Below are 27,151 nucleotides of genomic sequence, written 5' to 3' on the forward strand. Positions count from 1 at the left end.
TGTAAAAACAAGTAAAATATGGATATATATACATATAGATATATGATTATGGTTATATATATATAAGTATTTGTTGTTATTTGTTTAGTTGGTTTTTTTGTAACAGTATTTATTTCAACTTTATTATAAAATAAATAATTAGCCACTCCAGGGTTCCAGTAAGTTGTTTTCTGTCTGTCACAGACCTGTAACGTCTTCTTTAAGAGGCTTCTCTGTCCTCCACTCATTACCTGTATTCATGGCACCTGTTTGAACTCGTTAACAGTATAAAAGACACCTGCCCACAACCTCAAACAGTCCCACTCCAAACTCCACTATGGTGAAGACCAAAGAGCTGTCGAAGGACACCAGAAACAGAACTGTAGACCTGCACCAGGCTGGGAAGACTGAATCTGCAATAGGCAGCAGCTTGGTGTGAAGAAATCTACTGTGGAGCAATAATCAGAAAATGGGAGACCTACAAGACCACTGCTAATCTCCCTCCATCAGGGGCTCCACGCAAGATCTCAGCCCGTGGGGTCAAAATGATCACAAGAACGGTGAGCAGAAATCCCAGAACCACACGGGGGGACCTAGTGAATGACCTGCAGAAAGCTGGGACCACCGTTACAAAGGCTACCGTCAGTAACACACTACGCCACCAGGGACTCAGATCCTGCAGTGCCAGACGTGTTCCCCTGCTTAAGCCAGTACAGATCCGGCGTGTCTGAAGTTTGCTAGAGAGCATTTGGATGTTCTGGAAGAGTTTTGGGAGAATGTCTTATGGTCAGATGAAACCAAAGTAGAACTGTTTGGTACAAACACAACTCGCTGTGTTTGGAGGAGAGTGAATGCTGAGTTCCATCCAAAGAACACCATACCAACTGTGAAGCATGGGGGCGGCAACATCATGCTTTGGGGCTGTTACTCTGCAAAGGGACTAGGACGACTGGTCCGTGTACATGAAAGAATGAATGGGGCCGTGTATTGTGAGATTTTGAGTGCAAACCTCCTTCCATCAGCAAGGGCATTGAAGATGAAACGTGGCTGGGTCTTCCAGCATGACAATGATCCCAAGCACACTGCCAGGGCAACAAAGGAGTGGCTTCGTAAGAAGCATTTCAAGGTCCTGGAGTGGCCTAGCCAGTCTCCAGATCTCAACCCCATAGAAAACCTTTAGAGGGAGTTGAAAGTCTGTGTTGCCGCCGACAGCCCCAAAACATCACTGCTCTAGAGGAGATCTGCATGGAGGAATGGGCCAACAGACCAGCAACGGTGTGAGCCAACCTTGTGAAGACTTACAGAAAACGTTTGACCTCTGTCATTGCCAACAAAGGATATATAACAAAGTATTGAGATGAACTTTTGTTATTGACCAAATACTTATTTTCCACCATTATTCACAAATAAATTCTTTTAATTTAAAAAAAATAATAATTCTCATTTTGTCTCTCATAGTTGAGTCTACCTATGATGTCAATTACAGCCTCTCTCATCTTTTTAAGTGGGAGAACTTGCACAATTGGTGACTGACTAAATACTGTATAGTATAGTGTGTGTGTGTGTGTGTGTGTGTGAGAGAGAGAGAGAGAGCGAGAGAGAGAGAGAGGAATAGCATTCCACAACATTCCTCAGCCCCTCCCCCGGCATAACTCCCTTAATGCTGCATTTTGGTGCAATTAAAAGAGAGAGAGAGAGAGAGAGAGAGAGAGAGAGAGATAGTATAGTTTTATTCAAAAGTTTGGTTAACCCAAGGTTGCAAAGGCTTAGCGACTGTCTAAGGGCCTAAAAAACTAAAGTAATCAATGTCCACGAGAAGACTGTGAAGCATGGGGGTGGATGTGTCATGCAGCTTTGGGGTTGTGCTGCTGCCAGTGGCACAGGCAGTATTCCACCGGTCAGGGGAGAAATGGATTTCACAGAATACCAGCAAATCCTACCAGCAAATGTCCAACCATCTGTTAAAATTACTTCTGGACAACAGGACAACGGTCTGCAACATTCCCCAGAACCACCACGGACTACCTGAAGAGCCACAAACCCGAAGCTCTGGAATGGCCCTCAAAATCCCCTGACCTGAAGAAAAAAAGGGGGCTGGCATCCAGGTCATCCAGGCAAAACAGGCTTTGTGTCGGTCAGCCAGCTGGTGATGGTGGTTAACCAGCTTAGCTCTTGACAAGGTGATGGTCATGCTGGTCAACTAGCTTGGACAGGGTGGACAACAAGCTAGGTCATACTGTTTGACCTGCTTGGTCAGGTTGGTCATTCTAGTCATTCTGGTTGACAAGTTTGGTCATGGTGCTCCACCAGCTTGGTTATGGGGGCTGACCAGATTGGTCAGTGTAGGTCACACTGGTTGACCAACTTGGCTGTGGTGCTCTACTGGCTTGGTTATAGTGATGGACCAACTTGGCCATGGTGGTCGATAAGCTAGGTCATCCTGGTTCATTAGCTTGGTCAGGCTGGTCATGCTTGAAGACCAGGTAAACCATAAAACCCAAACACTCTACACTGGTCAAGAGCTTGACCAGTTTGACCAGTTTGATCTGGCCAGGCATGTTTATCTTGTTCCATAAAATCTAGAAAGACTTATTTGTCTTATTTGGCTGAGAACCTGCCGTGCTGCTCCAGTACACACTGACCCCCCTCTGACCGGACGGACCGACCACACACCCTACTGCTAATCCTTTCACACTTTACACAAAGGGGCCCTAACTGGGTCAGAGCATTTCCGAAAAACGGCAGGTCTTGTAGGGTGTTCCTGGTTCCTGTGGTGGTCAGAAACTACCAAAAGGTCTCCAAGGAAGGACAACCGGTGACCCGGCAACAGGGTCATGGGCACCTAAGGCTCAATGATGTGAGTCAGACCGGTGCCATGGTCAGTCTTTGTTCACCACTGAAAGCACCAACAGTGGCCACAAGAACATCAGAACTTGACCGCGGAGGTGCCTTGGTCCAAGGAGTTCATCTTAGCCTAGAAATTCCTCTGATCTCAATCCAACCTTGCACCTTCTAGGACTTCCAGGACAAGAACCAAACAGTGATGTTCTAGACGACTGGATCAGAACTCCAGATCTCCAAAACATCAGGCAGGTCTTGTGGGGTGTTCTCGGTATGCTGTGGTAAGTAACTACCAAAAGGGATCCAAGGAAGGACAACCGGAGACAGGTGCCACAGGGTCATGGGCGCCCACGGCTAATTGATGAGATCCATGAAAGCCCCACCTCCCACCTTACAGGACTTGCTGCTAACATCTTGGTGCCAGATACCACAGGACACCATCAGAGCTGGGTAGCAGAAGCACAAGAAGGACACTGTTACACAGTGTAGCCCATCAGAACCTTCACTTCATTGACAAAAGTATTGGGACACATGCTCCTTCACTGTTTCTTCTGAAATCCTGCTTCTGTTGGAGTAACTGTCGCTACTGTCCAGAGAAGAAGACTTTCTACTAGACTTTGGAGGATTTGATTGCACTTAGCAACAAGAGCATCAGTGAGGTCAGGATGTTGGAACGATGATTGCCATTCCAGCTCATCCATCCAAAAGTACTGGATGGAGCTCCACCACCACCATCATTCCAGAGAACAACACAGTTCTTCCACTGCTCCACAGCTCCTCAATGCTGGGGGGCTTTATACCCCTCGACTAGCCCACGCCTGGCCTGGCATTAGGCAGCATGGTGCTAATAGGTTCATGATCTTTATGTGCTCCTGCAGAGAGTCCTATTCTTCCGGCAGTACTGTGGTGTCCATAAATATTTGGACATATAGTGGAGCTCTGTTTTTGGTGCCCGAAATCCCACAGATGTCCTAAGTGGACCTCAGCAGACAACAATACACAACAAGAGGAATTCGGAAAATGCATAATCTGCCAATCCACCAATTACTTCCAAATGACTCCTCGAACCACAGGCCTAAAAATAAAGCAGCTTTTCCAGTGTTTATTTCTCATTGTTTTCGATTACGTAAACTGACCCCGCCGGCTGGCGCTCTTCTGCATAATCTTGAAGCCCACTTGGCTTTGGCGCGTGCAGCTATTTCATAATATTCGTCCCCGTTCGCTATGTCTGCCCGTTAGCCTTTTTGTTAGGTTACATAACACCATTAGCGGGTTAGCGCTACAATTTGCTAATCACACAGTGGCCTTCTCCTGCTGGTCTGGGACAAACAGGCCAATCTGCCGTGGACGTGTGCAGCTGCAGGTCTGACCTTCGACCCCTAAACCTCGAAAGCAAGCCGAGCCCCCGTCAGGAGGTGGCCTGCTGGGAGAGGGTAAGGCTAGCATGCTAGCATGTCTAGTCTAAAGAAAATACACCAGACGTGCAAAGAAATGAGGACAGATTGCATAAAATGAATAAAAACTGTATATACTGAAATACACTATATACAGGCAAAAGTATTGGGACACCTGCTCATTCACTGTTTCTTCTGAAATCAAGGGGATTAAAAAAGAGCTGATCCTGCTTTTGTTGGAGTAACTGTCTCTACTGTCCAGGGAAGAAGACTTTCTACTAGATTTTGGAGCTGAGCATTGCTGTGAGGATTTGATTGTATTCAGCGGCAAGAGAGTTAGTGAGGTCAGAATGTTGGATGATGATCACCACCCCACCTCATCATTCACTAGTCATCCCATCAAAAATGTATTGAATGTATATAATATAGAACATGGTTTGACATATATATATATATATATAGATATCTTTGATATATATATATATTATATATATATATATATATATATATATATATATATTTGCACTTGTGTATATAGTATACATTAGTGTATATATGTATATCTAATTACACTAGTGTATATATGTATATATAGTTACACTAGTGTATATAGTGCAGTATATAGTATACATTAGTGTATATATGTATATCTAATTACACTTGTGTATATAGTGTAGTATATAGTTACACTAGTGTATATATGTATATATAGTTACACTTGTGTATATAGTGTAGTATATAGTATAGTTATAATAGTATATATATATATACCCTCACTGTCTCATTTCTCTCACTCTCTGTATCTGCTGGTGTTCCAGAACAAGGACAGTTGGAGCTTGTTTACGGGGAGGTTGTGGTTTGTACTGCTGTCAAGGCCGCTTAAAAGAGCGTGTAGACAACTGTGAAGGACAAAACACGTCTGCACACACACACACACACATCTGACACACAATCACACACACACACACACTGTCTGCTGGTGTTGACAGCAGCCTTCAGTGGCCTATCGGATGCTCCGCTCATTCGCCAGTTTCAAGCCAGCTCAGATAATCTGGTGTTACATAAACAGCGCTCAGGATGGTGTAACTCCTCCAGCCGTCCTCTAGCTATCACACCCTAACTGGGCTGAAATGAGGAGCTTCAGAGGGTGATGACCTTTAGGTTGAGGAACTGTTCTGTAGAGCAAGTAGAAAGAAGGGTTCGATGAAGGTCAGTCAAAGCCTTTTTGATCTTCTAGTTTTGGTTGGAGACAACAGAGTTAAAATCTTGACACTGAAACCTTGAAATTGTCCAATCAGGATGTTTTACTGCCTGGGTATCTAGGTAGATACAGCAAAGCGAGCTCTCCCATTGGTTAGGCCTCCAGGAGCTGGGCCGAAGACCCTACAAGTCAGACCCTAACCAAGATACAAGAATCTCCCAACAATGGGTGGGGCCAAATTGGTCATCAGTGATACACTATATGCCCAGAAGCTTGTGGACACACCTTATTTAGTAGTGAAGGTCCATCTACTCCTGATCCGATACGACGGGACATGCTGGAGACACTGCTGTGTATGTGAAAGGTTCAAGCTCCATCTACTCTATATAAAGAACGAGGACACAGTGGAGGACTTCAATTTTTAATGACAGTCAGATAAGGACCTGCATGACCCAGTTAGGAAGCTTGATGTTTCCAGCATGTTGGTGTCTGCACTCAGAGCTGGCTGAGCTACATTATCGATGCGGCCAGGCTCTCTGGAGGGAACCGAAGGCCAAGGCTAGAGTCATGAAAGGCACTCCTGGACTCGTGGAGAGAAGATAAACAGGCTGTTCGCTTGTGGCTTCACTTGTACTGGTTACTCAGGGATTTCAAAAAAGAGAAAGGCTCCAAAGTAGCTGTGTGGGCTAGTTTTCAAACGCATGCTAACTGGAAACGTTAACGAGTTCTGCTGACAATGAATTAGGTCCTACTGCGTCCAAACTGCGATTACTGGTTCCACATACTTTGCTGTCAACCAGTCATTTATGAGGTGGAACCTGACTGTCTATATGTATCAGTGGATGACAGGAGGGAGGTCCCAGGGGGAGGGGAAATGGAGGCCAATCACAGTGAGAGGGAGGTCGTAGAACAAAAGGGTTGGAGATTAGGACCAATCACAGGAGGTCTCAGAACAATTGAGGACAAGGCAAGAAAGTGGTGACTAGAACCAACCACAGTTGGAGATTAAGACCAATCACAGTCAACGGGAGGTCTCAGAACAATTGAGGACAAGTTGGATGAGTTGGAGATTAGGACCTATCGCAGTCAGAGGGAGGTCTCAGAACAAACAGGTTGGAGATTAAGACCAATTGCAGTCAGAGGGAGGTCTCAGAACAAACAGATTGGAGATTAGGACCAACCACAGTTGGAGATTAGGACCTATCGCAGTCAGAGGGAGGTCTCAGAACAAACGAGTTTGAGATTAGGACCAATCGCAGTTGGAGATTAGGACCTATCGCAGTCAGAGGGAGGTTTCAGAACAAATGAGTTGGCGATTAGGACCAATCGCAGTCAGAGGGAGGTCTCAGAACAAACAGATTGGAGATTAGGACCAACCACAGTTGGAGATTAAGACCAATCACAGTCAACGGGAGGTCTCAGAACAATTGAGGACAAGTTGGATGAGTTGGAGATTAGGACCTATCGCAGTCAGAGGGAGGTCTCAGAACAAACAGGTTGGAGATTAAGACCAATTGCAGTCAAAGGGAGGTCTCAGAACAAACGAGTTTGAGATTAGGACCAATCGCAGTTGGAGATTAGGACCTATCGCAGTCAGAGGGAGGTTTCAGAACAAACGAGTTGGCGATTAGGACCAACCGCAGTCAGAGGGTGGTCTCAGAACAAACAGATTTGAGATTAGGACCAACTGCAGTTGGAGATTGGGACCAATCGCAGTCAGAGGGAGGTCTCAGAACAAACAAGTTGGAGATTAGGACCAATCACAGCTCTGTCTGCCTAAAAAAAGATGGACGAAACCTTTCTTGTTGGATGCGCTATGTTTTTTACGTATGTCCGGCCATTCAAACCTTAGTATAACTGAACCCAATAAAAACGACCCAACGTTGGCAAAATCATGGCAAAATCTTGCTCTTCAGTAGTTACCTGATCTAATGGACTACATACACACACACACACACACACACACACACACACAGCGCAGAGATGACACAGCAGTTTAATCCCCCCACCCATCTGCAGTAAACCAGGTAGCCGTTACCGCCAGTACTGAACTACATCATCATCAAACATGAAACACATGAAAGAACCCAACACACACACACACACACTCACCGGTCAGCCTGTGGTCCAGTGTGTGTCTGTTGAGGATGCTCATGGCTCTGCAGGTGGAGTGTGTGATGTGCTGAGTGAGGGAGCGCTGCAGCAGCAGCCAGCGCATACGCCTTGACATGCCGACCCTGTGCGAGACTCTCCGCCCTGGTTCTAGATCAGGTTCTAGCGACCTTCTCCGTGCTGTTTGGTTCGGTTCTGTTCTGTTCTTTGCTCTCTGGTTCTTCAGCCCTGGGTGTGTCCTTCTTTCGGACTGCAGTGGAGCATCAGGGAGTTGCCGCTGCGGCGCTGCAGGCGGTGTGTGTGCGAGAGTGTGTGTGTGTGTGTGTGTGTGTGTGTGTGTGTGTGTGCGAGAGTGTGTGAGCACTCAGGCCTAAGTGCCTCTGCAAAGTGAATACTGGAGAAAGCCATATTACTGGTACTAATGCTAGCTCTCTCTCTCTCTCTACCTCTCTCTCTCTCTACCTCTCGTGCTTTATTGGCGTCACTTTGCTTCCATATCAGACACTGGGTTGAGAATGTGTGACTCGTTAAGCTTCAGTGTTCGGGACATTACCGTCCCATATACATGTATAAAGATGGGGTGCAGAGTCGGAGAAAGTGGGGGAGGGAGGCAGCATCCTGTAGCTACAGTGAATACAGTGGTAGTCAGGATGCAACAATGTCATTGAGAGTTCGCAGAACAAACGAGGTGGTGATTCGGACCAGTCACAGTCTGGGGGAGGTCTTGGAACAAACAAAGCGTAGATGAGAAACAATCGAAAGAAAGGAGGTGGAGATTAGGACCAATCAGAACAAGAAGGTGGTGATTAGGACCAATCACAGTCAGGGGGAGGTCTTGAAACAAATAAGGTGGAGATTTGGACCAATCAGAACAAGCAAGGTGGCGATTCGGACCAATCATAGTCAGGGGGAGGTCTTGGAACAAACAAGTTGGAGATTTGGACCAATCAGAACAAACTAGGTGGTGATTAGGACCAATCACAGTCAGAGGGAGGTCTTGGAACAAACAAGGTGGAGATTTGGACCAATCAGAACAAACAAGGTGGTGATTAGGACCAATCACAGTCAGGGGGAGGTCTTGGAACAAACAAGGTTGAGATTTGGACCAATCAGAACAAACAAGGTGGTGATTAGGACCAATCACAGTCAGGGGGAGGTCTTGGAACAAACAAGGTGGAGATTTGGACCAATCAGAACAAACAAGGTGGTGATTAGGACCAATCACAGTCAGGGGGAGGTCTTGGAACAAACAAGGTGGAGATTTGGGCCAATCAGAACAAACTAGGTGGTGATTAGGACCAATTACCATCAGGGGGAGGTCTTGGAACAAATGAGTTTGAGGTTAGGACCAATCACAGTCAAGGGGAGGTCTCAGAAGAGACAAGATGGTGATTAGGACCAATCACAGTTAGGGTTCGACCTGGAAACCAATGTGGTGGTGACCAATCACAGTCAGGGGGAGGTCTTGGAACAAACAAAGCGTAGATGAGGAACAATCGAAAGAAAGGAGGTGGAGATTAGGACAAATCAGAACAAACTAGGTGGTGATTAGGACCAATCACAGTCAGGGGGAGGTCTTGGAACAAACAAGGTGGAGATTTGGGCCAATCAGAACAAACAAGGTGGTGATTAGGACCAATCACAGTCAGGGGGAGGTCTTGGAACAAACAAGGTGGATCATATCATCATAATTAAGGGAGGTCCCTAAAGAAATAAGGTGGTGACTGGGGGCCAATCACAGTCTGATCTTCTGCAGCAACACCACCACCACCACTGCTGCAGGCTACTGGGCCTGATTTTAGTGGGAGTATCCCTGTTTGCTTGACCAACATGGGCCTGCAGCTCATGCCAGATAAGATAGGGTTAACAAACACACACACACACACACACACACACACACACACACACACACACACACTACAGTAGTTGTACCAGGCGGAGAAAGAAAGGATTTAACGTTATGTAATGACGGATGTGCAAACAGTAGATCTGGCTGTCGGACAACAGTGGAAAACACACACACACACACACACACACACACCGTCTTTGGCAAAGAAGTCCATTCCAGCAAGTCAGATAATAACCATTCTCTAAGCTTGTTTCTGCCAAAACTGGGAACGTAAAGTAATTAGCAGCCCAAAGCTAAAAACACCCATTACACAACACCCTCCCAGAGACCAGAGTCCAATCTGGAGTCCAATCGGGCCCTGCGTTCAATCCAGTCAGACCAGGGGTGTCAAAACCTTTGCACACCGCTGCATTTCTAGCCTTTATACTTGCTTCACGTCCATTTATCTTGTCTTATTCTACTGGCAGACAATGTTGCTAGGCAGTTGCTATGGTATCCCATGTGGTTGCTATGGTGTTGCTAGGCAGTTGCTGTGACTTCCTAGGTGACTGCTATGGGGCTCCTAGGTGGCTGTTATAGGGTTGCTAGGTAGTTTTTATGGAATTGCTGCAGTGTTGCTAGGTGGCGGCTATGGTTGCTATGATGTATGGTTGCTATGATGTCCCAGATGGTTGCTATTATGTTGTAAAGTGGTTGGTAGATGGATGCTATAGTGTTGTTAAGCAGTTGGTAGATGGATGCTATAGTGTTGTTAAGCAGTTGCTATGGTGTTGTTAAGCAGTTGGTAGATGCATGCTATAGTGTTGCTAGGTGGTTGCTTTGGTGTCACTTATTGGTTGTTAGGGTGCTGCTAATTGGTTCCTAGGCTAGGGTTTTGTTAAGTGGTTGGTAGATTAAGTGGTTGCTATTGTGTTGCTTGGTAGATGGATGCTTGGTGGTTGCTATGATATTTCAGGTGGTTGCTATGGTGTAACTTATTGGCTGTTAGTTAAGGTCCTGCTAGGTGGTTGATGGGCAGTTGCAGTGGTTGCTACGGTGTCTCAGGTGGTGGCTAGGGTGTAGCTTGTCCAACGTAGCAACAGTAGCTACAAAAGAGTGCATGGACAACCTCCCTAACAACCCCCCTGCCCCCTTCTCACTTTTTGGAGCAGCTGAGTTTACAGGTCTTCTGAAGAAGGGGAGAAGCGATAAGGGTGCTGAGAAAGTGTGTGTGAGTGTGTGTGTGTGTGTGTGTGTGTGTGTGTTGTAGCGTGGCACGGCTGCGTTGTCAAGCAGCGTAAACTTTGGATTAGTGCTGGAACATTCCCAGAGACGCACCACTGAACCATGCAATCAGGGCTAATTAGCCAACACACACACTCACACACATGCTCTCACACACACACACACACACACACACACACCATGCAATCAGAGTAATTGGGCAGCTAAAGGACTCGCTACAATAAAAGCTTATCGCAGTCTGAAAGATAGACTACACACACACACACACTCACACACACACACACACACACACACACACACACACACACACTAATTGACGTTTGGGTCTCAGAGGTAAGTTACGGGTGATAAGCTTCACTTACCCCACTCTTCACCTCTCAGAGGCCTCCGGAACCACACACACACACACACTCACCCCCCCCCCCCCCCCCAACCACACACACACACACTTACACACTTTCGGATGGAGGGAAACTATCCTAGATATCCTTCCGAGGAATTCCTCGGCCTCAGTTGGTTCTCAGAGGCTAATTTAGCTCACAAGTCATGGAAGCTAAGCACTTGCACCATGTGTCCTAAAGTTTGTGGACACCCTTCTAACGAATGTACTGGGAATATGACTCAGGTGGGGATCACAAGGGTGGAACGTGGGTTAGGTTGAGTTACAGCCCACCCTAATCTCACACTGGTCCCATCTAGGCCCCGTATGCAGTGTACAACCCGGATGGGGCCCATGTTTGAGCCCTCCTGGTCCCACCGCTGACCCTGGTGGGCGTATCCGTATGTGGGGCCAACGTGGAACCCATTGGCCAAAACTTCTGCTAACCAGCTGGACGTGTTTTTTGGAACGTGTTATCTGGGACGTGTCTAGCGAGCAGCGCTACCTTACCTACCAACGCTATGGTCCTACAACTGAGGCCTAGTGGATGCCCGTCCCCAAGCCACCACTTCCAGCAAACCACAGTGGACGTCCTAATGTCCCCACTGTCCTCTGTCCTTTGTTTTACAAACCAAAATAGGCCCACCCTACTGTTAAAGATCGCCGAACACCTCCAGCGTGGTATAAGCTACTTTCACTTGTTGGCTACGTTAGCCACATAGCTTTAGCGCTAACACACGCTAGTAAACATTACAGGCTCTGCTTGACTTAGAAACATTTCAGGAATGCATGATTTCTTCAGGTCAAGAGGAACAGCATGCAAAGTCTCTGCAATCACACACACACACATACACACACACATACACACACACACACACACACACACCTGTGCAGTAGTCATGGACACTGATATGTGCCTCTGGTTCATTCATCTCACCAGAACATTCCATTCTCATGCTGATTGTATGGGAAACTGTGTGTCTGTGTGTGTGAGTGTGTGTGTGTGTGTGTGTGTGTGTGAGAGAGAGTGTGTGTGTGTGTGTGTGTGTGTGTGTGTGTGTGTGTGTGATTACAGGAAGATTTATCTCCGTCTAGGGGAAATAAACACGATACACTCGCACACACACACTGTCCCTCTGTCTCTCTTCATCGTCACTGTGGCACTGATAAGAAATGCCCATATACAGATACACAATATGGACAAAAGTATTGAGACAGGCATTGCTGTGAGGATTTGATTGCATTCAGCACCAAACCTCATCTTTCTCAATGATGGGGGGCTTTATACCCCTCTAGCCCACGCCTGGCATTATTAGGCAGCATGGAGCCAATAGGTTCATGATCTGCTCCAGAGAGATAGTCCTATTCTATTGGCAGCACTTCTCTACAGGGACTAGACAAGCTGTCCATTAAGGCGGGCCAAACATTAATGAATATTTCCCTGGGTGGCGCAACGGTCTAAGCGTTGGCTCTGTATCTGTAATCTGTCAGCAAACGTATGCAAATACGGACGAAATTGAATGCAGAGTACGGACAGAAGGATCTGTTTCGTCTGTATCCGTAAGCTTTTAACGAACAGAAGGATCTATCTAGCCAAATCCGTAATCTTTCAAGCGAACGTACACAAATACGGACGAAATTAATGTAGAGTACGGACAGAAGGATCTGTTACATCTGTATCCGTAATCCTTTAGTGAGCGTACGCAAATACGGACAAAACTAATGTAGAGTACAGACAGAAGGATCTGTTACATCTGTATCCGTAATCCTTTAGTGAATGTACGCAAATACGGACAAAATTAATGTAGAGTACAGACAGAAGGATCTGTTACATCTGTATCCGTAATCCTTTAGTGAACGTACGCAAATACGGACAAAATTAATGTAGAGTACGGACAGAAGGATCTGTTTCGTCTCTGTATTTGTAATCCTTTAGTGAATGTACGCAAAAATGGACAAAATTAACGTAGAGTATGGAATTAAGAATCCGTCTGTATCCGTATTATGCCAGGCGTTCTCCTCCAAGCGTGTTGAGCTCCAGTGGTGTTGTGTTCCTCCATGCTAGCCTTGGTAGCACTAGTAGTATCATGCACTCGGGGGGGTTCTAGATAGTGGCGGGACTAGATATGACTAAACTGGGGAGACAATGTCCATGTAGGTAATATCTTTTCATACAGTCCCTCCATTCCGGACAACTGCTTCCCCACTTTCGCTCAAAACCAGGCATGTTTACACACCGTCCATCACACACACACACACACACACACACACACACACACACACACACACACACACACTGCCGAAAACACACCCTGTCCAAAATCGGTCCGGCTATAAAAAGCAGCCTTACAGAAAGAGGGTCTATAAAAAGACAGGACAGAGTGTAAAGCTGGTTGAAGGAAGTGCCCAGGATGGTCCTGTTAGTCGTCCTTCACCCTGTCCACCCCCGGCACAGTACACACACTCACACACACACATGCAGACATGCCCCTGAGGGTGGAAAACAGGCGATAAAGCCGAGTACTGTGTGTTCAGGAAGTGGAAAAGGGGGAAAGTGTGTCAGTGTGGAGGGGACAGGGTGGGAGTGTGTAGAGGCACGTTCGGAGTGATGCAGGAGCCAGGAATGCAGGCTTGCGCAAGCAGGAGGTACTGTACTGAGTGTGTGTGTGTGTGTGTGTGTGTGTGTGTATACGTATGTTTAGGCTAAAAAACACAGCCTTGGGCTAATGCAAGAGTGTACTTGGCGCTGGAAAGCTAAGAGTGATATAAGAGTGTGGAATAGGAATTCTGTAGAATCCGAACGAACCGAATCGACAGGCTTTCTGAAGTGAACGTTCTGCAGGCCGCACTGGGAAAAATTCGGAAACCCTGGCAACATGTTCTACCGTTGATAGACAAGGTCTACCCGTGGTGTTACCAGTGGTTTTACTGGAGCTTTTACCATTTCCATGAAACAACACCGTCCTGCAAAAAAGCACCACATGAATGAATCTGATGGTGAAGTAGAAGCTATTCAATCAACCAGTTAACCATGTTTAGCTGACAGCTGGGTTCCAAACATCCCTCAGATTGTAGGGTTAAGAGTCTTGCCCGGGGACCCGAATTTGGCAGGGGAATGTAGGGTTAGGAGTCTTGCCTGAGGACTCATATTGGCAGGGGAATGTAGGGTTAGGAGTCTTGCACAAGGACTTGTATTGGCAGGGGAATTTAGAGTTAGGGGTCTTGCCCAAGGACTCATATTGGTAGGGGAATGTAGGGTTATGGGTCTTGCCCAAGGACTCGTATTGGCAGGGGAATGTAGGGTTAGGAGTCTTACCCAAGGACTCCTATTGGCAGGGGAATGTAGGATTAGGGGTCTTGCCCAAGGACTACTATTGGCAGGGGAATGTAGGGTTAGGGGTCTTGCCCAAGGACTCCTACTGGCAGGGGAATGTAGGGTTAGGGGTCTTGCCCAAGGACTCGTATTGGCAGGGGAATGTAGGGTTAGGGGTCTTGCCCAAGGACTCCTATTGGCAGGGGAATGTTGGGTTAGGGGTCTTGCCCAAGGACTACTATTGGCAGGGGAATGTAGGGTTAGGGGTCTTGCCCAAGGACTCCTACTGGCAGGGGAATGTAGGGTTAGGGGTCTTGCCCAAGGACTCCTACTGGCAGGGGAATGTAGGGTTAGGGGTCTTGCCCAAGGACTCGTATTGGCAGGGGAATGTAGGGTTATGGGTCTTGCCCAAGGACTCATATTGGTAGGGGAATGTAGGGTTATGGGTCTTGCCCAGGGACTCGTATTGGTAGGGGAATGTAGGGTTATGGGTCTTGCCCAGGGACTCGTATTGGTAGGGGAATGTAGGGTTAGGGGTCTTTGGCTTTGGAGCAGTGGTTACCTTTCCGAAAGTGGCCAGCCTAGCACAATCTCACCAAGAGTACATCAAGGACTCATCCGGGAGGTCATAAAAGAACCCAGGCGGACATCTAGGAAGAACTGCGGGCCCCACTTGCCTCGGTTAAGGTCATTGTAAGAAAGACACCAGGCAAAAAACGGCATCCATGGGCGAGCCAAAATAGAAAGAAACCCAGAGGGCTGTCAGTTAGCATTAAGCACGCTTCCCTTCTGATTAGCTTTCATTAACTGGACCTGAATGAAAGCCATGTCATCTTTGATTTGATTCGCTGGAGCTTTCATTAAAGGTGCGATGCTAACACTGCACAAACCAGAAAACTGACAAAACAGGATGTGGCAGTTAGCCTAGCATTATCCTCAGGAGGTCACACTCTCTCCTTAAATTATTAGCATTTTAATATTGATGGAAATGTTTATGTTGTTACACACAATTGGTGACTTAGCAACCCAGCCCAGGTCAGTCAGCACACCACATTTCCCACAACGGGTGATTTCTTAGAATCTGATAGCATCGTAGAGTTTGTGTATGGGCTTGTTTCTACTTTTGGTATCAACTGGTGCTTCGTTTTTAATAACTCAGAAAATGCAAGAAGCAAGCAATGCAAGCAAGGGCAGAGTGGTTCAAATGAGTCATGAGCTTCAGCTAAATCGAGAACCGCAGTGTGTGGCCAGTCCTAACAGGAGATATCAATGGGAAAAGAGATGTGGATGAGATTGTTCCCGTATAGTTCATCATCCAAAGGAAATTCACTGCATGGAAAGTTCACCCCGGTCCAGGCATTTCCTCATTCTAATACTGAAATAAACATCGTCAGCAGATCCAGATTGGGTAGGATATTCTCATTGTTGTGTCTGTGTTTCGAAGCACTCTACCTGAGATACAGCAGAATCACAGGGCGAGACAATTGACTAAATCTGGGGTTCCCCAAGGCTCGGTCCCGGGCCCAGACGGATTTCCCTGAAACAGCGGCGAAAAACTTTTGTCTGCCAGTGCGGTAAATACAGCAACAGCTGTTCCAGAAAGAGAGAGCACTTCACCTCATGACACATAGGTTTCCTGGAATAGGAAGTTTGGTTGTTTGCAATAATCGGTACATCAGAAAAACATCAATTGTAGCCCTGTTTTTTAAATGGAGATTTAGGTACAACCTTAGGCATCTTAGGATATTATCCCTGTCTAAACTTTACAGGTAAAACTGTAACTTAGCTTTTCATGTAAATAAACATAACAAATTTGTTTTCTGAATTATTCTGGAACATTCCCATCAGGCATCCTGAATTCACCCTGAATTGACAGAGCTGGGATTAAATGAAAGAATAGTAGAAAAAGTAGGGAAATGTAGGATTATGGGTCTTGCCCAAGGACTTGTATTGGTAGTGGAATGTGGGGTTAGGAGTCTTGCCCAAGGACTCATATTGGCAGGGGAATGTAGGGTTAGGGGTCTTACCCAGGGACTCATATTAGTAGGGGGATGTAGGGTTAGGGGTCTTGCCCAAGGAATCGTATTGGCAGGGTTAGGGGTCTTGCCCAAGGACTCATATTGGTAGTGGAATGTGGGGTTAGGAGTCTTGCCCAAGGACTCATATTGGCAGGGGAATGTGGGGTCAGGAGTCTTGCCCAAGGACTCATATTGGCAGGGGAATGTAGGGTTAGGGGTCTTACCCAAGGACTCGTATTAGTAGGGGGATGTAGGGTTAGGGGTCTTGCCCAAGGACTTGTATTGGCAGGGTTAGGGGTCTTGCCCAAGGACTCATATTGGCAGGGGAATGTGGGGTCAGGAGTCTTGCCCAAGGACTCCTATTGGCAGGGGAATGTAGGGTTAGGGGTCTTACCCAGGGACTCATATTAGTAGGGGGATGTAGGGTTAGGGGTCTTGCCCATGGACTCATATTGGCAGGGGAATGTAGGGTTAGGGGTCTTACCCAGGGACTCATATTGGCAGGGGAATGTAGGGTTAGGGGTCTTACCCAGGGACTCATATTAGTAGGGGGATGTAGGGTTAGGGGTCTTGTCCAAGGACTCATATTGGCAGGGGAATGTAGGGTTAAGGATCTTGCCCAAGGACTCAAGTCTTCTGTCTAGTTTTTTTTTTTGAATGCATAAGAACTTCCTCTGAAAACTGAAGTTAAACAAAACACAGGACAGATCAAATCCTTCTTCCATACAGTGATAAAATTCTTCCCTTATACTCTCCACCCTTCCCTCCGTAGATAGAGCATCATGTCGTCTGCCTCGCCGAAAGTGAACTCTTGGGGGTGAAAGTTCAGAATGTGAGATTGCTGGAGGAAGACAGATGGCGACTGCGGTGTTTTTTGAGCAACTGAAGTTATTTTAGGGTATTTTAAGGACGGGCGGAGGCCATTGTGTAGCCAGCCTCCACCCATCAGTGTAGTTTAGGAATGACATTTGTCTATTCTTGAGCACAGTTATGAGAAAGAGGCTGTTTTGTCCGTAAATACACCTCCGTCTGCCTCTGAAAAAGACTTCTGGGATCAACGGGGGCTGCCTCTGCAGTTATAGAAGGATGGCCAGTTCAGTGCTAGTGATTGTTATTTCACCTTCTATGGTAGCACTTCTATTCTTCTTGGAGAGACCCTGAAGACCACAGAGCACCACGGTCCAGTAACATCCCTGGTCTGAAACTCATTACAACTCATCAACTCTTAAAAACAAAGGAGTCAAGAAGAGCGAAAAAGGAAAAGGGTCTGTGATGTCATAGAAGTTATGCATATGTGACTAAAATTGAACCACAGGAAATTCGTACACATTGCACGAATCACACTGCAGCTCCCGTCCACTGGTGGCGCTGTTTAACCAAATACACACAACCTGTCTGCAATCTTGCTAATTTTCTTCGTTATGGAGCTTCTAAAAATGAAGATATGGAAACTCCTGCAGAAGCGGTAAGAATTTCACATTCTATAGTTAAGTTTGAAATATATAAGTTTAGGTTAGATTAAGGTTAGAATTAGGTTTAGGTGTAGTGGGTTAAGTTTAAGGTAAGTTTAAAGTTAGATTTAGGTTACGGTTGTAGGTTTTGGATAGAGTTAGGTTTAGGTTTAGGCTTAGGTTAAAATTAAGTTAAGGTTGAGTTTAAGGTTAGATTTAGGTTATGGTAGTAGGTTAAGATACATGTAGGTTTAGGCTTAGGTTAAAATTAGGTTTAGGTTTAGATTAAGGCTAGATTTAGGTTAAGGTACTAGGTTATGGATAGAGTTAGGTTTAGGGTTAGGCCTAAGTTCAAATCTGGTTTAGATTAAGGCTAGATTTAGGTTAAGGTACTAGGTTATGGATAGAGTTAGGTTTAGGGTTAGGCCTTGGTTAAAATTAGGTTTAGGTTTAGATTAAGGCTAGATTTAGGTTACGGTACTAGGTTATGGATAGGGTAAGGTTTAGGTTTAGGTCTAGATTAAGGTTAGAATCAGGTTTAGGTGTAGTAGTAGTAATTCAGATTAGATTAAGGCTAGATTTAGGTCACGATACCAGGTTATGGATAGAGTAAGATTTAGGTTTAGGTCGAGATTAAGGTTAGAATTAGGTTTAGGTGTAGTAGGTTAAGTTCAGACTAGATTAAGACTAGATTTAGGTTGCGGTACTAGGTTATGGATAGAGTAAGGTTTAGGTTTAGGTCTAGATTAAGGTTAGAATTAGGTTTAGGTGTAGTAGATCTCGCTGGTTGCTTTGAATCTGTCTCTGTTTGGATCGTTTGAGCTCTGGATGTCTGAGTTCGTCAGGGCTAAAGAACCCTTGGATTTGTGGGCTAGCAAAGGACGTCCTTCCCATTAAGTCTGTAGGTCCACGTAAAGAACCTTTACGACCCTCCAGTTCTTGCTGGCATTCATTCACACACTCTGCTGACAGCCAAGATCCTTTGATGCTCCAACATGCCTTGCAGAATTCCTAGAAACCTGCGCCGGCCGATCTTGATCTAATCGCATACAATACCTTGCATGGTACCCTTCAGGTGTGCCCAATCCCACTTCTTCCAGGGCCTTCCTCAACCAATCAAGAACTTCCCTGTACAAATGCACATGCCTTTACCTTACCTACCTAGCCAATCAGGACTGTTTCGGCTTGTTCCCTGTCCAATGAAGAACCGTTCCCAGCCTACTCTCCCTTCGATGCATCAAGGACTGAGCTTGAGCATAGGGGTAGAGCTGGAGTTAGCAATGGGCCCTTTGTTCTTGCCCTGGTTCCACTCGGCGGCTGGGGGAGTGGGGGCAATGGGGGCAGGAACGCTCAGAAGGGCCCACACATCAAAGGGCTTGGGGGTACAGGGAGAAAAAGAGAGAGGAGGAGGGCCGACTATTCAGAGATGATTACAGGTACCGGGCCGACTGCGGAGATAAGAACCCAAACGGCACAGGAGGTCAGGGGAGGGGCCTGCCTGTCTCCAGGCTGATCTCAGACCAGCTTTAGCATTTTACGTTATCCTGCAGAACACTCTCTGGAAGTCTCGAAGGAAGACACTCGAGGAAGCAGCGGACAAATGTCTGTGGACACCTATTGCTGCCGACACAGCCAGGCGTCGCCTAGTAGTTGGGGGTACAAAGCCCTTCTGAGATTTGAGCTGTGGAGCAGTGGTGCTCCTTCCGGCACTGGGGAGTCGGGGACGGTGAGGTCCTCACGAATGCAGTCAATCAAAGCCACAGGTGTCCCAATACTTTTGTCCAAGGGACAGACGTATGGAGGCAACCTTGCCGCTTGTCCCACGAGGGGGGCGGCGTTGAAATTTGGTCAAACGAACACCGGCCGTGGATTTGTTTTGGCGTCCGCAACTGATCTGGGGACAGTATTGGTCCTTGATCATTGCTGGGTTGGACAGCGAGAGACGTATGCAGGGCCACGGGGAGGCAGGGCCGTAGGGAGGCCGAGTCCTTTCATTTCTGCCTCTCTTCCTTCCCCTCCCTCCGTGGGCAGGCACAACTCGACCTTTTCTTCGCTTCTTCCCTGCCTCGCCATCCAAAGAGTGAGCGCCCGGTGGAATTTCCTGCCTGTAACAAGGAGGCCTGGCGGGGGCAGGAAGCGGGGGTCGTGTTTTGCCACAGCAGGCCGGAATGAAAGTGGCCAAAGCGTCAGTAAAATCCCACCCATTATCTTTTACCGCTCCTTTTCAGGTGGGCAGAGACTAGAGACCATTTAAGCAGCAAGTTTAAGCAGTTCGTTTGGACAAAAGTATTTGGACACATTCATTGCTTCTTCTGAATCAAGGGTATTCCTTTTTTTTTGGAGTAACTGTCTCTACTGTCCAAGGACACAAGGCGTTGCTGTGAGGATTTGATTGATTCAATTCAGCGACAAGAGAAATTCGTGAGGTGAGGATGCTGGAGGACGATCATCACCCCACCTTAAAAAAGTAGCCTGCTCCACAGCTCAATGCTGGGGGTGGGTTTATATCCCTGTAGCCCATGTCAGGCAACGTGACAACAGGTTTACGTTTATTTGAAGTAAAGTATCTTAAAGCATCTTAAAGTAAAGTAATGTGTTCATAAGAAGGGGTGTCCACAAACATTTGGACATGTAGTGGAAGTGGTCCCGCTGCATTGTAATACGGAACGATGTAGGTCTAAACAGTGGCATGGCATGGGTGGGTGTGAGAACACAGCGAGGAACAGATGGTGCTGTGAGAATGAGGCATCTGTGGTCACATGTGATCAGATCAGATGATTTTACACGTTTGATGGACCTGACGCAAGTGGAGGGAACTCAATTTCTTGGAAAGAATGAATTAGTGAGGCTTTACGTAACGAAACAATGGGAAATGTCAACACTGATGGTGTAGGCCTTTAAAAGTGAACCACAGGCTTAAGATCAGGTGGTATTACACAGCAAGTTACATACATGTAGTATAACACCACTTTCAGTCAACGGTAATAAATGTATTAATACATATATATACATATATATATATATACATACACATATACATATAGATATAGTACCAATAATTTCCTTTATTTTCACATAAAGGTTATCAAGTGTATCAAATTTATAAGAAAATCTAAAATATTAGCTTTTTAAAACATATTAAGCTATTAATAAATGACATTTATTTGAATTGCACTTGCAATTGTAGCTTTAAAGAATCAGTAACTAGTAAAAGAGTAAACTAGTAAAAGTTCTAATGAGCACACATTTGATTACTTTTATTATCTGAATGATATGTAATATAATAAAATATACATATGAATCAATATATATATAAATTCAATAAATTAATCAATACCAATGATTAAAATAGGTAATATATTAATAATGAATAATAATTTGATTACTTTTATTATTTGAATGGGGCACATATAGTAAATTACAATTTCATATATTGAAGTTTTCTTCTTCTTATAATATTCAATATTCTCAAAAAGTTATAATATATAATATATACAATGATTATATTAATCAATACTAATTATTCATATAAATAGTACAAAACAATAATAATTAATAATAATTGGATTTTATTATTTGAATGGGGCACATAAAGTAAATACAATTTCATATATTATTTCATATTTTACAGTTTTCCATCTGTGAATTTGTTTTTTAAATAAGACCAACTTCTTGCAGAAAATACCCAAAACTAATTCCTAGCAAACTTTAATATAAAATCTTTTTTCAAATCTTTTTTTCAAATTTCATATATAGATATATTTTTCAGAATCAGAATCATTGGGTAACTTTTTCAACCCATATTTCATTAATAGAATGTTAATATAGAATGAATGTCATGTTTTGTTTTGTTTGGGTTTTTTTTTAACTTTTTGGACTTTTTTAACTTATTATTCTTATTCTATTTATTGTTTAGTGTATTTTTCTCACTCAGTGTAATAGCTGTTAACAGTTTGTGTGTTTGTTACATGTCATATTTGTGTTGCTCTCACCAAGTAAAATATCTTGTGGCAAAATAAAGAAATTCTGATTCTGATTAAAGTTATATTTGTCAAATTTGCAAAATTTTCCAAATTTCAAATTTATATTATATGATCAGTTTAAGTTGTTAGGGAAGTTTTCCAACTGGAAATTTTGTATATAGAAATTTTTCTAGTTTAACCTATTTTAAGGACATATTTCACTCAATTTCACATATAGAACTTTTCTAACTATAAATGAGAAAAATTGTATATTACAATAAATAAATAAATACAATACAAAAAATTAATAATATGAAATTAAATCAAATATAAAATAAAAAAAAATATATATAATTTTTATTATTATTATTTCAAGCCTGCCAGTGAAGTATGTGTTAGCTAACAGGTCATGCACACTCCAAACCCCTACTGTGTCCAGCCTCGGAATGAAGTCTGGGAATTCTGAAAGAGATGTGACCAATGTGTGTGTGTGTGTGTGTGTGTGTGTGTGTGTTTTGGGGTATTCAAAGCTTCATTTTTAAAGCTAACACTGAAATCCAGTCCACATGCGGAGCGCCACGACCCTGTTACTGTACCGAGCCCGGGCTGACCCGTGACCCGGCCTGTTTGTGGGGTAAGATTGCGTGATGTAAGCTGGCGGGGAGTACGCCCCGCTCCCCACTGATAAAATGGAAGCTTTGAGGTGCTGATGAACAGGAGGGCATTGTGCTATCATCTGCTCTGGTTTTCATCACTCACACACACACACACACACAGATACACACACACACATGCATAGCCAAAGGACCACAGGGGGTCATTACATTGCATAACTCAGCCTGGGACTGATACGCTCCTCCAGTAGGCCAATGGCCGATCCCCCAGCAGCTGCATGCATCCCAACAGTGGACACCATTATACTGTTATTGTAAGCTAACTATGATTGACAGGTTAATCAATTGACGGAAATGAAATCTAACAGCCAGGCGAGCACATACACACACTGCAAAGTTCACTGCCTATCCCATCCCAGCCACACACACACACACACACACATTCACCTTGTGTGTGTGTGTATGTGTGAGACCTTATCCCCTCCCATCTCCCACACACACTCTATTGTTGTCCGTTCAGCTCCTGAACACATAGGGACCCAAGCATCAACTGTGGTCAGTTTGGTCACTCATTTCCTGCTGACAGTAGTTTCTCTTTTTCACTGATCTGAGATCATTTTTAAAATATATTTTTATTGTTAAATAAATATATTTCTATACATTTATAATTTATTTACAATAATATTCATTATTCTCAAAACATTTATTATTTTATTTATTTAATAAATATTAATATAAATAGTATAAAACAATAACAATAAATTATAATCATACATTCATTTTTATTCATTTCATTTGATATTATTAAAATATCTCTCAAAGACATATTTTCTAAAAAAAATAAATCTAATAACAAAACATAAGAAATATATTTTTAATATATGTTTTTTTATTTACCTTATAATAAAAATATCTAATATCTAAATAATTTAATGATTTATTTCTAGAATTCTTTACATTTATAAAGTGATATAATCAATTCAAATAAAATAAGAAATGTTAAAAGTTCATTTCAGTTTATATAAATAAAATGACAAATGTCTCAAAGTAAGTTGTAAAATTGTATAATATTTATTTAAAATAAAAATGGTATTTTTACTATATTATATATTGATATTATTTTATTATCATAAGAGTACAACTAATACAAATAGTGAAAATGTATTTATTGTTTAAGACTTTTTTATTCTTGCTTTTAGTGGTTTTAGTAATCTCTAAATCTTGTTTTTTTTGTTTTCATTTATTTTATTTACTTTTATACATTATTTTATTTTATTTTAATTATTTTGCCTGTAAAGCACTTTATGAGATGCTCTGAAAAAGTGCTGTATAAATAAAGATTACTGACTTACTTACTATTATGTCTGTGTTTCTTTATGGTCATTTTGTATTTCTGAATCACTCATCTGACCACAACCAGTCTTATCCAGTTTAATAAAGATATGAAATATCGTCAGGACTTACCTGCTCGGCCTTTCTCGGTCAGCGGAGCAGAGCCCTGAAACACAAACCAACAAAACATCTCAAACCAGCAGCTCCAGAACTCAGCCCAGTCTGATTTAGTACATCTGACACGTATTTGATCTGCTACAGAAACTCAGGGGGACTCGGTCCGATCCAGTGGTTTGGGATCAGGGCCGGGTCGGGCTCCGGGTTTTCAGCAGCTATGTTGCTTTTTAGTTCGGCTGGAATGCAAGGGTTCTCCCTCGGCCCGACCTTTGACCTTAAACCCACAAGTCCCTGGAATGGGTCAAATCCAAACCCCCACACTGCTAGTGTGTGTGTTTATCTTCTGGTAGGGACCAACCATCGCCAGCTCCACAGCTCAATGCTTTATACCCCTCTAGCCCACGCCTCTCATCAGATATAGTGGCTATAGGTACATCAAAGCTGATCTGCTCCAGAGAGATAGTCTTATTCTATTGGCAGTACTTCTCGAAAGGGACTAGACACTTCTGTGTGTGTGCATTTGCACATCTGTGTCAGCAGCAATGGGCGAGGCTTAAAGGAGCTGAATGCATTCACCATGCAGAAGTGGTGTCCACAAACTTTTGGCCACACAGGGTATAGGAATACTGTGCATTAAAGGCCAAAGATGACCTTTATACAGTTTCGGTCGAGTTAGATGGAGCACGACAGGGTGTGTGTTTGTGTGTGTGTGTGTGTGTGTGTGTGACATTGTGTGTGTGTGTGTGTGTGAGCATGTGTGTGTGTGTGCGTGTGCGTGTGTCTAATCTTCTAATCAATCTCATCATGAGGCATAAAAGATGAACGCGTCAGCCGAACAGTGAGGAACATCAGCATTACGAGAACATTCGTCACACACATTGTTCCAAACTCAGTGTGTGTGTGTGTGTGTGTGTGTGTGCATGCCTGCTCTTTTGTCCACATATTATGTAAAAAGTGTGTGTGTGAGACAGTAAGTGCCCCCCCCCCATGCTGGGCCGGGTTGTGTTTTTGTAGTTTTATGTTTCAGCAGTTAGATCTTTAAGGAACTTCTGGAGGTTCTTCAGTTTGAAACCGTGGAGGAACCTTCAAAGGTGCTTTTGAGGAACCTTCAAGAAAAGGTTCTTTGAAGGTACCTCAAAGCACATCAAAGCAGTTTCCAACTGAAGAACCTCCAAAAGATTCTTCAAGGATCTTATACCTTTAACAGAGTGTGTTTTGGAGTGTGTGTGTGTGTGTGTCAGCAGAATCACTGAGCAGGAGCAAAGCCGTTGTCTAGGACCGAGAATCGTTTACTGCTAGAGAGCGCAATTCCTAAACAAACTGCCAGTGTGACTGCAGCTTCTGCGTGTTGCTATGGTATAGGTGGTTGCTAAGGTGCTGCTAGGTGGCTGCTAAGGTAATGCTATGATATAGGTGTTGGTTGCTAAGGGGTTGCTAGGTGGTTGCTAAGGTGTTGCTATGGTATGGATGTTGATTGCTAAGATGTTGCTAGGTTGTTGATGAGGTGTTGCTATGTGGCTGCTAAGGTGATGATATGCTAAAGGCGTTGGATGCTAAGGTGTTGCTAGGTGGTTGCTAAGGTACTGCTGTGGTATAGGTCTTAGATGATAAAGTGTTGCTGTGGAATGGATGTTGGTTGCTAAGGTGCTGCTAGGTGGTTGCTAAGACGTTGCTGTGGTATAGGTCCTAGTTGCTATTGGTTTTGCTAAGGTGTGGCTATGGTACAATGTTGGTTGATAAGGTGTTGCTAGGTGGCTGCTAAGGTGATGATATGATATAGATGTTGGATGCTAAGGTGGTTGCTAAGGTACTGCTGTGGTATAGGTCTTAGTTGCTGATGTGTTGGTAAGGTGCTAAGATGTTGCTATGTTACAGATGTTGCTAAGATGTCATGAGGAGATTGCTGTGGTGTAGGTCTTATTTGCTAAGGTGTTGCAGTGGTAGGGATGTTGCTAGGTGGTTGCTTAGGTGTTGCTAGGTGATTCCCATGCCAATGGGTTGATAGCTATGGTGTTGCTAGGTGGTTGCTAGGGCAGTCTGTTCCACTTGTAGATGATGTACATGGTGATCTTTTCCACGGCTCCTTCAGAATCCTCTCTAACCATGTTCTAATCATAGCTATAAATAGACAAAAGTATTGGGACACCTGCTCATTCACTGCTTCTTCTGAAATCAAGGGTCTCAAAAAGAGCGGATCCTGCTTTGGGCGGAGGAACTGGAACTGCCTCCACTGTCCAGGGAAGAAGACCTTCGACTGGATTTTGGAGCAGAGCATTGCTGTGAGGATTTGATTGACTGCATTGCAGCAACACGAGCATTTGTTAGCGAGCTCAGGATGTTGGATGATGATCACCTAAAGTACCTAAAGTAGCTGAATGCTCGTATTAGACGGGGTGTCCACAAACATTTGGACATATGGCGGTTCCCAGAATTCATCAGGCCTGCCTGTAAAGAACATTCCGGAGCAGATGAATCGGCTCATCGCTTTCTTACCGCAGCTGATGTTGGGATAAACTGGCTTGTCTCGGACCCAATCTGTCTGGCTCTGCGCAGGCACGTACACACACACAGACACACACACACACACAGACACACACAGACACATGATACACGGGCGATAACACATATACACCCGCCACAAAAACACTGCTGCTGGATTTACGGCTAAATAATGACCTTAGCAACATGAGCTAACTGCAGAAGGAGCCACAAGCAGCCTTCCTGCTGGGGTACGGCTATAAATCTTCACACACACACACACACACACTTAGCATAGAGCTAGTTATCACCATGCTAATTAGCAAACCCAGGTTTCTATTATTTCCTTGCTGAATGCCATCAAATCCTCACAGCAATGCTCAGTCCTCCTGTCTTCTCTGGACAGTCAAGACCCTTGATTGAGTAAATGAGCAGGCGTCCCAATACTTTTGTCCATGTAGTGGATATATACTATATATAAGACTTGTGTGTGTGTTTGGATCGGCAGGCTGACCAATACAACCCCCCCCCCACCACCACCACCACCACTTAGGGCAGGAATGTCCAGAAGGCCCACCCAGACTGTGTGTGTGTGTGTGTGTGCAGGCCTGGTCAGTGCTGATGTGTGTGTGAGATATGTACTGTATGGGGGCCTGTGTGTAGATCCTATCTCAGCCACTCTCCGGATCGCGGATCGGGGTAACTCTCCGGCCGTAATTTATGCATTCCGTCCCCCCGGTCTGCTCCGGATCGCTCCCATGTGCTGCTATTGAAGCGTTCAGCAGGAAGTGATGTCAGCTTTTTGGTAATGAAGGGAAATGATGGAGGACGGGGTGTGTGTGTGTGTGTGTGTGTGGGGGTGGGGGTCTCAGCGGTGCTCCCCGGAT

The 27,151-nt window shown here is 44.6% G+C and overlaps 1 protein-coding gene across 5 annotated transcripts in view; it reads right to left on the reverse strand.

Annotated features, from left to right (window-relative positions):
- dlc1 (DLC1 Rho GTPase activating protein) overlaps nucleotides 1–27,151 on the reverse strand; it is a 114,396-nt gene that overhangs the window by 59,276 nt on the left and 27,969 nt on the right. For all 5 annotated transcript variants that reach the window (XM_072669727.1, XM_072669726.1, XM_072669724.1 and 2 more), the window contains one exon: nucleotides 23,802–23,835. In XM_072669727.1, coding sequence (XP_072525828.1) covers nucleotides 23,802–23,835 — 34 coding nt within the window. The remainder of the gene's footprint in view (nucleotides 1–23,801; nucleotides 23,836–27,151) is intronic.

The sequence above is a fragment of the Salminus brasiliensis genome, chromosome 24, assembly GCF_030463535.1.
Source record: "Salminus brasiliensis chromosome 24, fSalBra1.hap2, whole genome shotgun sequence".
Classification (NCBI taxonomy): domain Eukaryota; kingdom Metazoa; phylum Chordata; class Actinopteri; order Characiformes; family Bryconidae; genus Salminus; species Salminus brasiliensis.